This window comes from Bos mutus, chromosome 12 (genome assembly GCF_027580195.1).
Source record: "Bos mutus isolate GX-2022 chromosome 12, NWIPB_WYAK_1.1, whole genome shotgun sequence".
Taxonomy (NCBI): Eukaryota; Metazoa; Chordata; class Mammalia; order Artiodactyla; family Bovidae; genus Bos; species Bos mutus.
In genome coordinates this window covers 15,531,962-15,548,490 of record NC_091628.1, presented here as the reverse complement: position 1 = coordinate 15,548,490, position 16,529 = coordinate 15,531,962, and the positions used below count along the sequence as shown (strand labels likewise).

At 41.5% G+C, this 16,529-nt stretch overlaps 1 protein-coding gene across 1 annotated transcript in view; it reads right to left on the bottom strand.

The window, feature by feature from the left end:
* Positions 1 to 14,495, bottom strand: part of COG3 (component of oligomeric golgi complex 3) — a 61,047-nt gene extending 46,552 nt beyond the window's left edge. The window contains exons 1-6 of the mRNA XM_070380275.1: positions 14,176 to 14,495; positions 4,801 to 4,947; positions 3,237 to 3,298; positions 2,103 to 2,268; positions 1,266 to 1,340; positions 135 to 227 (exon numbers count right to left, since the gene is read on the bottom strand). Coding sequence (XP_070236376.1) covers positions 135 to 227; positions 1,266 to 1,340; positions 2,103 to 2,268; positions 3,237 to 3,298; positions 4,801 to 4,947; positions 14,176 to 14,352 — 720 coding nt within the window. The 5' untranslated portion in view covers positions 14,353 to 14,495. The remainder of the gene's footprint in view (positions 1 to 134; positions 228 to 1,265; positions 1,341 to 2,102; positions 2,269 to 3,236; positions 3,299 to 4,800; positions 4,948 to 14,175) is intronic.
* Positions 14,496 to 16,529: the final 2,034 nt, after the last annotated feature.

Here is a 16,529-nt window from a genome sequence, read left to right as displayed (position 1 = left end):
GAATTTACCACAATTTTTCTTCAAGTATATTACAGATATGTATTTTCCCTTAGGAAGAAATAATTATTGCATAAGAAGTGATGTAAGAGAGATGTCAAGATTTCTTTAAAACATACAGAAATACCATGACTTACATGAGATGATATGTACGTTATACAATCATCTAACTTGGCCAGCATAGGTATAAATCCTTCACTATTCACAGACAACGTGGGAGAATTCAATTTCTTTAAGGGAAAAAAAATATTTTACATTTTAAGAGTCAAAAAATAGCCTCAAATGCAGCCCATGTGTAACAATACAATAGAGGACAAATTAAAAATTATATGGATTGAATTCAGTTTATTCCTAATGAGCTTTAATGGAGCTCTTCATGAATTAGCAAACATTTTATCCTCCATTGTACAGTTACATTAAAGTAATACATCAAGAACCTAGATTTTTCATTTTCTAGTACTTTAAAACATAAATTTTCACATTTCAAAGAGTGGTGATTTTCTCAAAGTTAAAACATTATGTTTAGCAGTCATACTATGAAAGTAAAATATAAGTAAACATATACAAGTAATATGAGTATAAATAGAGGTAACATTATATAAACATGATATTTAATATTTAATGTAATAGACAATATATATTAAAATATATAAAGCTATATAATATATATAAAATCAATTATTTCTAATCTTGATATACAGTTTGTCAATGTATTCCACTGTTAACTGGCTACCGTTTTACTTCTCTCAAAGAACTTTAATAATTAAGATTACTTTTAATAATTTTAATAACATGATGTATATGCAGTTATTATAATTTATGAGCCAGAGCACAGAAAAATATAATTTACACAGCAGTCCTTATTGTGACGATCTCTTTGGGATACAAGAATGCTTTAAGAGGGCTATACTTTTCCTCAAACTAAACATGAGATTAGTTTAAGAAATGCTTTAATTAATATTATAGAAACACAACCACAGAAACATTTAAAATGGAATATTTCTTCTTATAAACATCACAGCTTGCAAATAAGATACTATTAAGAGTTAACCAAAAAGAGATTTTAATAACTATAATACAATATAAAAAGAACTATTATTTAAATCATATGTGGAAAAAATCTGAACTGGTAATGGTATGTCTATCAGCCACAAATAGGAATACCTTAACAACAAGCAAACTGTTAAGTTAAAAATATCACTCAAGCCAATTTATAAGTTTAAAGATTATACTCAGGAGGGGAAAATAGATAAAAAAACAATGCTTACTGTGTTAATAGTTTCCAATTCATTAAAATAGGAAAGTTTTTGTTGAATGTTTTCAGCCAGATCAACAAGTTCCGACTTGCAGTTTTTTAAAAGAGAAAAATCAATTACTACAAGAATATAAGAATCAACACTCCAGTCTCAAAATTACATTGAAGAGGTTTATATCAGTCATACAGGTTTATATTAGATATATATAGTCTCACAATAATGCCCAAAGATTTCTGCAATAATGGGCTAAAATAAGCAATGATTCTTACAGTAAATTATATAAGACCTTTTTACAAAATAACAAAGCATTGCCTTTTAAAAATCATACAAAATACACAGAGAAATCTGAGATAAATATAGGAACTTAAATATTCTATTTTTAAGTCATAGGTTTAAGTGTGATCTAGATCTGTCCATCATTCCATAAACCCCACCATTACTACACTCTTGCTTGAAGTGTCAACAGGGAATTCCCGGGTGGTCCAGTGGTTAGGACTCAGTGCTTTCACTGCCAAGGCTGGGGTTCAATCCCTGGTCAGGGAACATCTTGCAAGCCACGCAGCGTGGCCAAAAATAAAGTGTCAATAATAAAAAGCAGAGAGGGCAAACAAATATATCCTCTTCACTCTGAAACTGTACTGAGACCTAACAGCTCAAAACATACGAGAGCTTGCCAGGGCCCCTGCTCCCACAAGCTTAAAAGCAGGCTGTCAAAGTAACCATTTGTATGCTTACAAATGCAAATCTTACAGAGCAGTGTTCAAAATTAAGGAAATCAGAATTAAATTATATTCATCTATTTAAAAATATTAAATACAGTCACTGACATTCTCTCTTCTTCCAAATTACCTGCTCTTTCAGGAGCTGTTCACAGGCTTCATGTAGGGTTCCTGTCTTATTGGACACAAAAAGATACTGTTTCTGCAATGATTCCAGATGCTGAAGAGCACTGTTTACATCATTCAATATAGCATCACACTGCTCCTGAAACCCAGACAAGTAATCCCTCATCTGTCTAGAAAACAGAACCAAAAGGGGATTGGCAATAATATTTTCCCCCAATAAGCATAGACAATAAACAACAAAATCTTGTTTTTCCCCCAAATTCTTGCCTTTCAGAAGGAAAGTCTGACCTAGTCACAAACATTTACTAATTCAGAAATGTAGCAAAAACTATGTCACAAACTGTTTCAATGCTTAAGGAGGAAAATGACTGAAACTATGAGCAACAAAAGGCATCAGCCTTGCAGCCATAAACTGGCTTTTCACATGCAGGTCAATAAATCATGGGCTCAGCTCTCAAAGACTGGGACACCAAAGTCATCAAGCAGGTCCATCCCTCAGGTCAAGTCTGCCTTTGAGGGACTAAGTCACGGGAAGAATTCTGGACTTGGAAGACGTGAGTCCAAGTCCCAGCTCTGCCCAAGTCTCCATAACATTACGCAAGGATTCAATATTTCCAGGCCCGAGTTCAGTTATTTGTAAAATGGGGATAATGCTGCTGTGAAGACTAAATGGAATCATACATAAAAGAGCCTAATACAGTGCCTAGCAACAGTCGTCACTTAATGTTAAATGAATGCTAATGTTCAACTCAGAGCCGGCAAATCAGCTAGAGATCATAAGTCACTTCCTCCATGCCGCCAATACACACAAACAACACAGCACCCGCGCAGCCCAGCGGCCACCCCAGTCTCCTGGGTCTCTCCCTCTAAAGAAAAGACAGCAGGGTTCCTGACAACTCCCACTCCATTTCAAGTTATCTAAAAATCAGTGTCTCCCTCCTAACCTGCTAACTGACTTTTCTTTTAATCATGCAACTCCCGCTACCAGTTGTAATGACTTACATCTTCTCTACTTACCCTTAAAGAACGTGTGACGGTTCAAGTTTTCTTTGTACCTTAATTTTATCTAAAGACACAGATTACGAAACACTTCAGATGATCTAAAAATCAGGATAGCCAACAAATGAGAGCCACATACCTATATTTAGTTCCTTCGTCCTGATCCATCTGAGTTTGTAGCTTTGCAAACCATGAGAAAAACTGGAAAAATAGAGTATTACGTTGTCAATAAAACTACAACAAACTAAAGAGTGGCTACATGCTAAACAGCAAGTCAGAAGGGCAGACACTAAGTCGTATTGTTTGAGGCTCAGACATTAAAAGTTTTAAGCCAGGTGATGATAATTTATTGCATGGTCAGTGTGTATATGCTAGGGAAAACAAAGTATCTTAAAAACACTGGCCACGTTCAGAGTCAAATAATAAAGAGTATTAACAAGACAATATGTGTTAACAGGAATAAATATTTCTTCCCAAGAGGTTATTGCCTACCTGCTAATTTGCCTAATATGAGTAGGTAACATAAGGCTTTGGTTAAATATTAATATTGTTATCTAATAATAATTGTGAGAATATAAGCTCAGAAATAATATAAAGCAGTGGTTTAAAAACATAGCTTTTGCATCAACTAAACCTGGATTTGAATTCTAGGCCCACCATCAAGTTGTATACTTAAAATGAGTACATTTTCATTATATGTAAATTATAACTCAATATATTAGATTTTTTTAATTTAAAGAGAGATATGCAAGTGCAAATTTAATCCAGATTTTTTTCTCAAATACTCCAAATAAATTCACAGACAAGGTGCAAGATGATCTTCTATAGTTCTCAGGTGGGATCTGAAGTCAAAGGTATGCTTTATTCTCCTAAGATATTACACTTGCCAAGTACCTTGGCTTTCGTTCACTGAACCCTGATGATAAGAGATGGAGGTGACTTTCAGATCCAAGTTGGCCCAACTCAAGAGCTTTTCACCACTCTGCAGCACTGCCTTTCCCGACTAAGTGTGTGTGCACCTCAGCACGTTCGCTCCACGTTTCACCTGGTAACCGCCTCAGCTTTGGTTTTTTTTTTTAAACTGAAGTTATAGTTGATTTAAATTTATAGTTGGGAACAAGTAAAAATAAGCAAAAAAACAACAGATTACGTATGTTAAATTACTGAAAAATAACCATAAGCTTCCGTCTAAAGAGAATACTGAGGTTTTTAAGAAAGAAATTACCTAGCAACAAGTGGGGGCAGGTCTGTGTATGTCCATGTGAGCACACATGCATGCTGGGGTGGGAGGGCACACATTAATACAGACACACACTGGGAGGAGGTCAAAAAGGCATAAAATATCAAAACCTTAATAAATACAATAAAACTCTATCAACTTGGAATATCGTATTTTTATCTGTACTGCAAATACAAATGGGCAACAGGTTCACTTAAGACACTTAAGAAATAGCCATCACTAACACAAAAATCACAAAATCAACACTGTTCTAGAAAGAGATACTGCTTTGGGAAAGATCCCTGGTGTTTTCCTTACTTGCTGTATATAATACATCCTTCTCCCACACACACACGCACAAAAATTCTAGAAAGATTTTAACTACAATTTTAAAAGATCAAAAGTTTTAATTAGGGCCTTTATTAGCCCTCTCTTGAAACTTTTAAAACACTAAATATTCTTAGAAGAAAAAGCTGCCATTCACCTGCTGTGCAGTTTCGATTCTTTCTTCTTCCATTTCTAAGGACGTGAATCCCTTTAAGAGAATGTCTTCTGTAGATTCGGGCACCACTGAAGTCTGTGCAATGGGCAGTGACTGGGAGGGTAAACTGCATAAATCTTCAATAGGGAGCTTGAAAAAAGAGAGCCACAAAGAGATTCAAATAAATTGAAAATTCTCTGAACTTAACTCAAGACTGGTAGTCCATCTCAGTATGTCTGAAAGAGAAGAAATGTTTTCCATTAAATCATCTAAGGTTAGTAAGTGCCATATAATACTAACACTTATAGTTAGGCTCTCTCTATGGTGACACAGCCATAAAGAATCTGCCTCCCAACACAGGAAACACAAAAGATGTGTGTTCAGTCTCTGGGTTGGGAAGATCCTCTGCAGGAAGAAATGGCAACCCACTCCAGAATTCTTGCCTGGAAAATTCCATGGACAGAGGACCCTGGCAGGCTACAGTCCTTGGGGTCGCCAAGAGCCAGACACGACTGAGCAACTGAGCACACACACACACATATTAAACGCTAGTCTCAAAATGTCAACAGGATACCAATATCCCACTAGTAAAGTTTTAGGCTTACCTTTTGAAAACTGGTGGTGAATCTGTACTAATTTGCACACATTCTCCTACTGGAGCCTCTGGTGAACTAGCACCAAAGGCAAAGCCTGTGTGCTAACGAAAGCAGCAGGCCCTCTCAGGCATCAGCACGGAAGACTAACCTCCTTAACCCAACCAGCAGAAGACAAAGCACACCCAGAAATCAAGGGCCACAGCTGCACCTCCTGCCACTACCTCCACACAGCTGACAGGCTTCACCCACATCTTCCGGCTGACCGATTCTGAAATTACAACTGAAGAGAAAGAATTTCAGAGTGTCCCATCAGAGTCCTGAGCGCCTCACTTTGATGCCATCAGACCCAGAATACTGTCTAGTTCTCCATTACTAAAGATAGTCCCGGTGTTCATTTACTTAGAGTCACACAGGCAGGCTGTTTTTATACCTAAAAGGGCCGGGGGGAGAAGAGGGCGGAGTGTGATTGCTGGGGAAGGTAAAAAAGCCCCAACTGTTTCTTTTCAAGCCCAGTTTTCAGCCCTTAGGGCATGACACCTGAAGTCTAGCAATAAAAGACCTTAATCCAAGGTTTTAGGAAATTGCTTCCTATTTCTCTAGATACAGAAATTTCATCTGAAGGCAGTATTTTCTTTTCAAAGCTAAAATAAAATAAGGGAGATACAAAATGCACCATCATTAATTTAGAAATACGACCCTTTAAATGTAAGGGATTTTGTACCCGGGTTCACGTGGAGCTGTCCTCTCAGCCATGGTAAATAAAGCACTTTATAGCACAGCCTGCCTTGAACCCTGCTCCTGCTCCCTATCTTTCCAGCCATGCAGCTTTTGGGAGCCTAGGTCCCCCACCAGGGATCGAACACACATCCTCAGCTGTGAAAGCACAAAGTCCTAATAACTGGACCACCAGGGAATTCCCTGCTCCTGCTCACTTATGAGATGTGTTACAGTGGGCAAGTTACTTAATATCTAAGTATTTCTAAGTTAATGACGGACTTCCACAGACCACCAGGTGGCACAGTGGTCAAGAAATCCACCTGCTAATGCAGAACTGGACATGGAACAACAGACTGGTTCCAAATAGGAAAAGGAGTATGTCACGGTTGTATATTGTCACCCTGCTTATTTAACTTACATGCAGAGTACATCATGAGAAACACGGCTGGAGGAAGCACAAGCTGGAATCAAGATTGCCAGAATTATCAATAACCTCAGATATGCAGATGACACCACCCTTATGGCAGAAAGAGAAGAACTAAAGAGCCTCTTGATGAAAATCAGAGGAAAGTGAAAAAGTTGGCTTAAAGCTCAACATTCAGAAAACTAAGATCATGGCATTCAGTCCCATCACTTCATGGCAGATAGATGGGGAAACAGTGTCAGACTTTATTTTTCTGGACTCCAAAATCACTGCAGATGGTGACCATAGCCATGAAATTAAAGACGCTTACTCCTTGGAAGGAAAGTTATGGCCAACCTAGACAGCATATTAAAAAGCAGAGACATTACTTTGCCAACAAAGGTCCGTCTAGTCAAGGTTATGGTTTTTTCAGTGGTCATGTACAGATGTGAGAGTTGGACTATAAAGAAAGCTGACCACCGAAGAATTGATGCTTTTGAACTGTGGTGTTGGAGAAGACTCTTGAGTCTGTTGGACTGCAAGGAGAGCCAACCAGTCCATCCCAAAGGAGATCAGTCCTGGGTGTTCATTGGAAGGACTGATGCTGAAGCTGAAACTCCAATACTTTGGCCACCTGATGTGAAGAGCTGACTCATTGGAAAAGACCCTGATGCTGGGAAAGACTGAGGGCAGCAGAATGGGATGACAGAGGATGAGATGGTTGGATGGCATCACCGACTCAATGGACATGGGTTTAGGTGGACTCTGGGAGTTGGTGATGGACAGGGACGCCTGGTGTGCTGCGGTTCATGGGGTTGCAAAGAGTTGGACACGACTGAGCAACTAAACTGAACTGAACTGAATGAAGGAGGTGTAGGAGACACACATTCGATTCCTGGGTCGGAAAGATCCCCTAGAGAACGAAATGGCAACCTACTCCAGCATTCTTGCCTGGCAAATTCCATGGACAAATTCCTGGTGGCTACAGTCCTTGCCAAGAGTCAGACACAACTGAGCATTTTTCATTCATTCAATATAGAAATTAAATTATCTGTATGGGACCACTGCAAAAACAAGAAAACACAAGTGTGAGAAAGCAGACTTCTTGGATCCCTGGGAAGCTGCACAGAGAAAAAAAAAAAGTTCAGGAAGGAGACTGATCCTCAATCTCCCCACAAGCCAGGAGGGTCTTGGATGTATGTGAATATGTATTAAGGGCATCACCTGTTCATATAAACTCATGCTGAATGGCGACACAATCTCTGCATATAAAAGGACTAAGAACTAAGTTTCTGGAATCTGGTGAGACTCTACCTTGAGTTTAAAGTGTGGCCAGCAGCTGTCTGCTGCCATGAGCGGTTCTGAGGACAGAGGGAGCTAAGAGCGCCTGTTCACGCTCTGTGCAGCCGCTCCAGTCACCACAACTGCTGCCTCCCTGGAGTGGCTGCACAGAGTGTGAGCCGGCAGTCCACGCACGGGGCACGAGGCCCGCCAGACAGCGAACGAAGCGATCGGAGCTGCTGCTATTATCACATTATTATTATCAACACCGCTACTGATGAGCACAAACAGAGTAAACAAACATTAATTTGTATTGAAGTACAGTTGATTTACAATGCTATGTTAGTTTCTGATGTACAGCAAAGTGGTTCAGCTATATACAAACACAAATTTTTCTTCAGATTCTTTCCTGCTACAGGCTATTACAAGGTACTGAATACAGTTCTCTGTGCTATACAGAGAACCTTGTTGTTCATCTATTTTATATACACTAGTAAACACCTGTTAATCCCAAACTCCTTAGTTATCCCCCCACTTCTGCCTTTGGTGACCAGTTTGTTTTCTACGTTTGTGAATTTGTTTGTTTTGTAAGTAAGTATCGGTATCATTTTTTAGACTCCACATGCCACGTCTGTTTTTGTCTGACTCACCTGACTTAGTATGATAATCTCTAGTTCATCCATGTCGCTGCAAATGGCATTAGTTCATTCTTTTTTGTGGCTACATACTAGTCCATTGTATATATGCCACATCTCTTTAGTTCATTCATCTGCTGATGGACATTTAAGTTGCTCCTGTGTCTTGGCTATTAAGTAGTGGTGCTATGAATACTGGAGTGCATGTATCTTTTCAAATTAAGAGTTTTCTGCTGATGTATACCCAGGAGTGGGATTGCTGGATCATATGGTAGTTCTATTTTTAGTCTTTTAAGAAACCCCCATACTGTCGTCCACAGTGGTTGCACCAATTTGCATTCCCGTCAACAGTGCAAAAGGGTTCCCTTTACGGAGTAAGTACGTTTATATATCAGAATTGAACTGCTTCTTGGAAACAGAATAGTCTGTAAATGACCTTTATCAGTTATTTATGAACAGATCATGACAACATTCAAACACATAATTTTCTCAGCAGTTTATACGTTATCTAAGAAGCTCAGACTGGTAAAGCGTCTGCCTGCAATGCAGGAGACCTGGGTTTGATCCCTGGGTTGGGAAGATCCCCTGGAGAAGGAAATGGCAATCCACTCCAGTATTCTTGCCTGGAGAATTCCATGGACAGAGGAGCCTGGCGGCTATAGTCCATGGGGTTGCAAAGAGTCAGACACGACTGAGCAACGAACACACACACAAGAAGGTAAAGGGAGGGAGATGTGGATCAGGCACAGATTTGGAAAAAAAAAAAAAAAGCAGAAAGCAAGAAAGCACATGGAGGCTAGGCTGAAATAAAAAGACTAGACAGAGTGCAGCTGCACTCTTATAGTAAGAAAAACACAATCTACGAACTATATTCCACCAGAGAGCTGAGGTCCCAGTGTCATCAAGCAGCTAAAAATCTAGAAAAAGAAGGGCACCTCCAGGCACACCAACAGCTGAGGGTTGAGGGGGACGTTAAGAAAACACAAAATTCAAAATGATAGGAAACATCTTCTTCCCATGGACCTGTTCCCCAGCCACCCAGTTCCCTCCCCAGGAGCTACTAATGTTAACTAGTTTCTCATGAAGCTTTCCTAAGACAGTTTATGCATATACAAAGGAAGTTTTAAAACCTTTTTTTTTTTTAAAGTTTTACTTTTTTTTAAAAAAAAGTTTTATCTTTTTTTTAAAACCCAAATAGCAGTATAATATATACATCTTTGCCTTTTTCATTTGATATGCAGCATTTTCAACAGAGTGTAAGAAAAAGATGGAATTTATTTTCTTACTTCAAATTCACAACTCTTTTCATTAAATTATAACAAGGGCATTATTTTACAAGTCCAGCAGTTTAGAATGATTACCTGAAAATCAAGTTGCCCTCTTCCCTTCTCTGCCCTTTCAATTCTTCTCCGAGGTACATAACGCTTATAATTTGAGAAATATTTCTAAGGAATTTGAGGGTAAAATGGAGAACTTTTAAAAGCAGAAGGAACCAAAGAGATTATCTGTAATTTGTATCAACTTTCTTTTATAAAAATTATTCATATTTTTATTCCAGATCACCAGAAGAGTTAAAAAGTTCACTGTTTTCAGTATTTTTGTTGGTTATTCCATAACTCGAAAACACAGATTAACAGAACTGTGTTTGAATTCATCAATTTAAGGTCTTATCTACTGACTCCCATGGTGTAAAGTGAACGTAATACCCTTAATATTTCCTTCTATACTTACTCTCAAATTCTGTTACCTATATACCATCCCTTTTATAGACTGTCACAATTTGTATTGTCAGGTAATTAAGTCTTAGATGCAGATTTACTGAAACCACTTTTTCTGGGTGTGCCACGCCCTAACACTGTCGTGTCAAAAGGACCCGGGGGCGTCATACACGTGTGCTCTGGCTGCCACTGTGAACAAGAATGCATCCTCTAATATACTTTAGAAAATAAAATCATTTGAAAACTCTATCTACTTGAGAAGGTCCTACACAGTTACTCCAAATATAATCTGTAATCTGGACGTTGTGAGTAAATGAGATAATCCGAATCATGAAGGAGCATTCTACTCGATCACTTCATGCACAAATGACTACTTTCCAACCACAAGAACTTTTAAATATCAGAAGCAGAAGGCGGCTTCCTGTCCTGTTGCCTCGTTCTAATACAAAACCATTTTCTCTCAAACCAAACAAGCTAGAAGCCGCATTGCAACCACTTCTAAGAAGTTTTTAGAATCACAAAACAAGTTGCTTTCCAAGAGGTTATGAGGGACTTCGCTGGTGGTCCCTTGGCTAAGACTCCTGACTCCCAAGGAGGGAACCAGGGGTCAACCCCTGGTCAAGGAGTTAGATCCCACGTGCCACAGCTAAGACCTGGTGCAGCCAAAGAAACAATGAACAAATGTGTTTTTAGAAAAGTTCTCAAAAGATGTCCTCGTTAGGTACATCTGCCCAGCTGTCTTCTCTCCTCAAAGCACCTGGAACAGAAGGGGAAATCAAGAAGGGTGTGCTGGCGTCACCCACTCTCCTGTTCTGGCTGCTCTTTCACTCCTGGAGAGCAGACGACTGGACACCTCTGGTCCACGTGCACCGTCCCAGTGTCCGGATGGAGAAGACATCCACCACCAGAGAGGAACGAGCCCGGAGGAGAGCTACTATATGTGAACAGGGACACTGACATATCAAATACTAATTACAAATTATCAAGCCTTGCCTGACCAGCTGAGCGGGGCCAGGAAAAAATAAGCAAATATGCCTTTCTCTCCAAACTTTTCTTGCACAGTTTTGGGTTAGAGAAAATCACTTTTGTAATCAATGTAATGAATTTATTCCCTAAATGAAACCTGACATTATCAACTCTGCTTGGAGCAAATCATTGAAGAGGTACAGATGGAGACTCAGAACCTTCCTCAAGGCACCTAACTCCTTCTTTTCTAACCTCTGGTCTGAGTGACACCTACATCAGCTCAAGATCATAAGATCCTAGCCTGTTCTTTTAAGGTACAAATCATTTGGGGAGAAAAGCACATATATAATACAATACTGACAGGTAGTTTGCTGTATGCACATACATGATTTAATTCTCACATACCCTGAGAGGCACATATCATCCCCATTTTATAAAGAAGAAAACAGTTTCAGAGAAGTATCAATCTAAGGTCACAAAACCTTTAGGAAAACACCTCTAACAGTCAATTACAGGTAACTTATAGGGTAAATCATCTCGGCATTTTATCCAGAATGACTAAACTCGGCAGAAAGAAAAAGGCTCTCATGACTAAAAAATATGCTCTAGCTACAAGAAACCAGTCTACCTAACACTCTACCACAAATTTTCTTATTTAACACCAACTTAAAAAGTGTAACTCCTTTCCAAGAAAAGACTAGTTCACTTTCATAGAAAAGAAAGTTATTAACAGCTTTATGATATTTATTGAAAGTTAGCTGGTCTCTTCGGAGAAGGCAATGGCAACCCACTCCAGTACTCTTGCCTGGAAAATCCTATGGATGGAGGAGCCTGGTAGGCTATAGTCCATGAGGTCGCTAAGAGTCGGACACGACTGAAGCGACTTAGCAGCAGCAGCTGGTCTTTTACTAGTCAACTAACTTGCTCAGTTCCTGCTGTTCAGGAAACAATTTATATTCTGAAAATTGGAAAATGCTACAGAAAATCCTTTACAGATACCCTGGTTGGACAAAATAAAAACTGAGGCATTCTTTCTCACTGCCAATGTTAAAAGAGTGACAATAGGGTTAACAAATTCAATTTCAGTAGTCCCTGGCGGTTCAGTGGTAAACAATATACCTGGTTCAATCCCTGGGTCAGGAAGATCCCCTGGAGGAGGAGATGGCAGCCCACTCCAGTGTTCTTGCCTGGAGAATCCCATGGACAGAGGAGCCTGGCGGGCTACAGTCACAGGGTCCCCAAGAGTCAGATGAGACTGAGCACACACATGCACATCCAAGTCTCCCGTCCGACACATGAAGGGAAAAGAGGGCTGCTGAAAGCAGACGAGCAATGAGAAATCCCCCTCACAGGTTTCAGGATGGGTAAATGACAGGGTGGTATCTGATTCTCACAGGAAGCCAACACTGAGACTGCACACAGCAGAAGACCCTCACTGAACCTTTGATCTTGTCAGACTCTACCTACCCAGGACTTTACATTGCCTTTTCCTCTAGCTAGATTACTTTTCTTGTCTTTACAACGCTGGCTTCTTGTTTTCCAACATGAGTTCTCTACTTAGTTTCAGATAAGACGGAAGGCATCTTATCTGAAAGGGCATACATACCTCTTTCCTTGGTGTCATACCATCCTGTTTTATTTCCTCTATATCCTGGACCACCCCTTGAACTTACCTTCTTCGCTCTTTTTTCACATATTCATAATCACCATAATTCTGTAAGCTCTATGAGGCAGGGATCTTGTCTTTCTTATCTTTCAGTCCTCAATTCCTGGCCCTCAGTTAGGCACATAATATATGTTAAATGACTGCCTACTAACAGTAGGCATTATATTGCAAGAATATCACATAACAGGATGAAAATGAAGAGATTCCATTTACTTCTCTCCAACCCCTCTCCCTCATGCTTAATGGGAATAATAGTTTGTGACCCAAGACAACAGAAACAAGTTGGGTCACTTTTCTTATGGAACACAGTTTGCCAAAGGTACTGGGATGTCCAAGCATACTGCTTTGGTAACAGGCCAGATCCAATTATAAACAGACTGAAATATTTACAGAGCAAACTTCTATTCCCCGAGCATAATATGCTTTGATGGCAACGCCAAAGCAAATTTCTACCTGCTTCTTTATTTATTTCAAATCCACTTTCAGCACAGACTTATACAGGTGGACAGAAAAACCCAAGAAAGAACACCTGTATTTTACTGCAAAGCATGAGACAGTTTAAGTGAGAATTTTCAAACCAAAGTTCTTACCCTCTAAAAGCTTAAATCGCTAAACTCCACCTGCCTTTGGACACCAACGTGTGAAAACAAGGCTTCCAACATCAAAAGTAACTATGGGTGCAAATAAAATGACCTTCTGAACCTGGACCCCAAAGCCAGAAAAAGTTTGTCAAACGTCTGACAACTCATGAAAGGTACTTCTTGTTATTATAATTAATTGAACTGAATCACACAGAAAGTAAAATGCATAGCACCCCAAACTGGTAGTTAGAAACGTGGACACTAAAACCGAAAACCAGCATTATCTAATAATGTACTGACCTAGCTTCCAAAGAAAAACATTTTTATTGCTCTGCTGTAAGTCAAATATAAACACGACCTGCACTTGATTCGAGAGCTCAACAGATCAACATGCGATGAATGAAAACTGTCACCCCGGACTAACTCTGGTCTTCCCCAGGTGCCCCTAGGGAAAAGGAAGCCGGGTTATTCATTAAGGTGGCAAACAAACACCAACAGGAGGCTGTCCTGAAAGCGAAGCACTTCGGGTTCGCCGCGCTCTCCTTCCGGGAGAGGATGGGCGGCAGGACTCGGGCTCGGTGACCCCAGGGACACCCGGGGCAAAGCTCCCGGCCAACCGGCCCGCGCCGCGGGGCAGCGCCGGCGGTCTCGGGCAGCGAGAGGCCTGACAGCCCTGGAAGGGGAGCGGCCTCGCCCACTGGAGCCGTCCCCGCGCCCGGGAAGGAGGGCAGAGACCCCGGACGGGGGTCTGCAGGGCGGGCGTCGGCGGACGCGCCCACGGAGCTGACCCAGCCCGGCTCCCGCCGTCGCCTCACCTCGGCCGGCACGGGCAGGGCCTCGGCAGCCGCCTTCAGCGCCAGCACCGAGTCCGTCTGCCGGTCGGTCAGCGGCGCCGTCGTGTCCGCTCTCCCATCCCACAGAGCCAGCTTCTCCCGAGCGTCCCGCTCCGCCGCTGCCTCTGGCAGAGACAGCAGCAGAGCCGCCTCCGCCATTGCCGCCTCCCCAGTGGCCCTCAGCAGCAGCGGGGAGGTGGGGACCCCGAGAGAGACACAGAGAGGCCCGGGCCACTTCCGGGAGCGCTGAGGCTTCCAGCGCGGCACCGGCGGCGGGGCGGGGCGAGCCAGACCACCCTGACTCCGGAAGCGATTCCTTCCCCTGCGTGGGCGGGACTGAGTCCAGGACCGACGTGGCTTTCGACGGGGTACCAGTATTTCCGGTTGGGATGTAAACCGACAGGACGAAGGCTCTAGGCCCTAACGGAAATAGACTTGCCCCTACAGGAAGTCCCTATCTCAACATCAATAACTTTATTGTTACGTGTCGTTATTGACAACTGTGTTCCGTGACCCTGCCGGCAGGGGCCTTACTGAGCTCCAGGATCTGCTACCTCTCTCAGCTCACAGCACCTTAAACTGTGGATTATGATTTCCGTGTTGGCGTGTTGAGTTACCACAACTTTTCCAACATTCAAAATTCCGCTGTTAGAAACCTAATTTATGAAACATAAAAACTCAAAGGCTTAGGTATATCAGACATCATGCACGCTAAGTCGCTTCAGTCGTGTCCGACTCTTTGCAACTCCATGGACTGTAGCCTGCCAGGTTCCTCTGTCCATGGGGATTCTTCAGGCAAGAATACTGGAGTGGGTTGCCGGGTCCTCCTCCAAAATCAGACATTATGCTGCTACTGCTGCTGCTAAGTCGCTTCAGTCGTGTCTGACTCTGTGTGACCCCATAGACGGCAGCCTCTCAGGCTCCTGGGATTCTCCAGGCCAAGAATACTGGAGTGGGTTGCCATTTCCTTCTCCAATGCGTGAAAGTGAAGTTGCTCAGTCATATGCGACTCTTAGTGTCCACATGGACTGCAGCCTACCAGGCTCCTCCGTCCATGGGATTTTCCGGGCGAGAGTACTGGAGTGGGTTGCCATTGCCTTCTCCGATCAGACATCATTCAGTTCAGTTCAGTTCAGTTCAGTCGCTCAGTCGTGTCCAACTCTTTGCGACCCCATGAATCGCAGCACACCAGGCCTCCCTGTCCAACACCAACTCCCGGAGTTCACTCAAACTCAAGTCCATCGAGTCCGTGATGATATCCAGCCATCTCATCCTCTGTCGTCCCCTTCTCCTCCTGCCCCCAATCCCTCCCAGCATCAGAGTCTTTGCCAATGAGTCAGCTCTTCTCATGAGGTGGCCAAAGTACTGGAGTTTCAGCTTTAGCATCATTCCTTCCAAAGAAATCCCAGGGCTGATCTCCTTGCAGTCCAAGGGACTCTCAAGAGTCTTCTCCAACACCACAGTTCAAAAGCATCCATTCTTTGGCGCTCAGCCTTCTTCACAGTCCAACTCTCACATCCATACATGACCACAGGAAAAACAATAGCCTTGACTATGGACCTTTGTTGGCAAAGTAACGTCTCTGCTTTTGAATATGCTGTCTAGGTTGGTCATAACTTTCCTTCCAAGGAGTAAGCGTCTTTTAATTTCATGGCTGCAGTCACCATCTGCTGTGATTTTGGAGCCCAAAAAATAAAGTCTGACACTGTTTCCACTGTTTCTCCATCTATTTCCCATGAAGTGATGGGACCAGATGCCATGATCTTCGTTTTCTGAATGTTGAGCTTTCAGCCAACTTTTTCACTCTCCTCTTTTAACTCACCAAGAGGCTTTTTAGTTCCTCTTCACTTTCTGCCATAAGGGTGGTGTCATCTGCATATCAGACATCATAAATAGTATCAAATAACCACTCAAATGTCCAGCATTGAAGAACTGGATCAATAATTCACGACACAGATGTATAATTGGAAAGCTGTTCTGCCATTTATTTTCAGCAACAAAATAAATGATAGTATTTGACTGTAACCTATAGAATAAAATAAATACCTATGAGTTCACACTGATATAAATAAATAGGGGAGAGACTCCACTTTACTAAAGAATTTCAACCAATAAACATAGAAAGATGGAGGGGAAAAATCATTAAGGATATCACAGCAATAATTAAAAAGCAGGGAAAAATCTAAGGATGCTAAAATTAGTGGGTCAAAGTTTGAGGAGATATAGAAATTTGCATAGTATCAAAGGATCTCTCAAAGATATTTATTCATGGGGGAAGGTGAGGCTGGCTGTAAAAACTACAGTGGAGAAACCTGGAAGACAGCCCCTTAACCAAG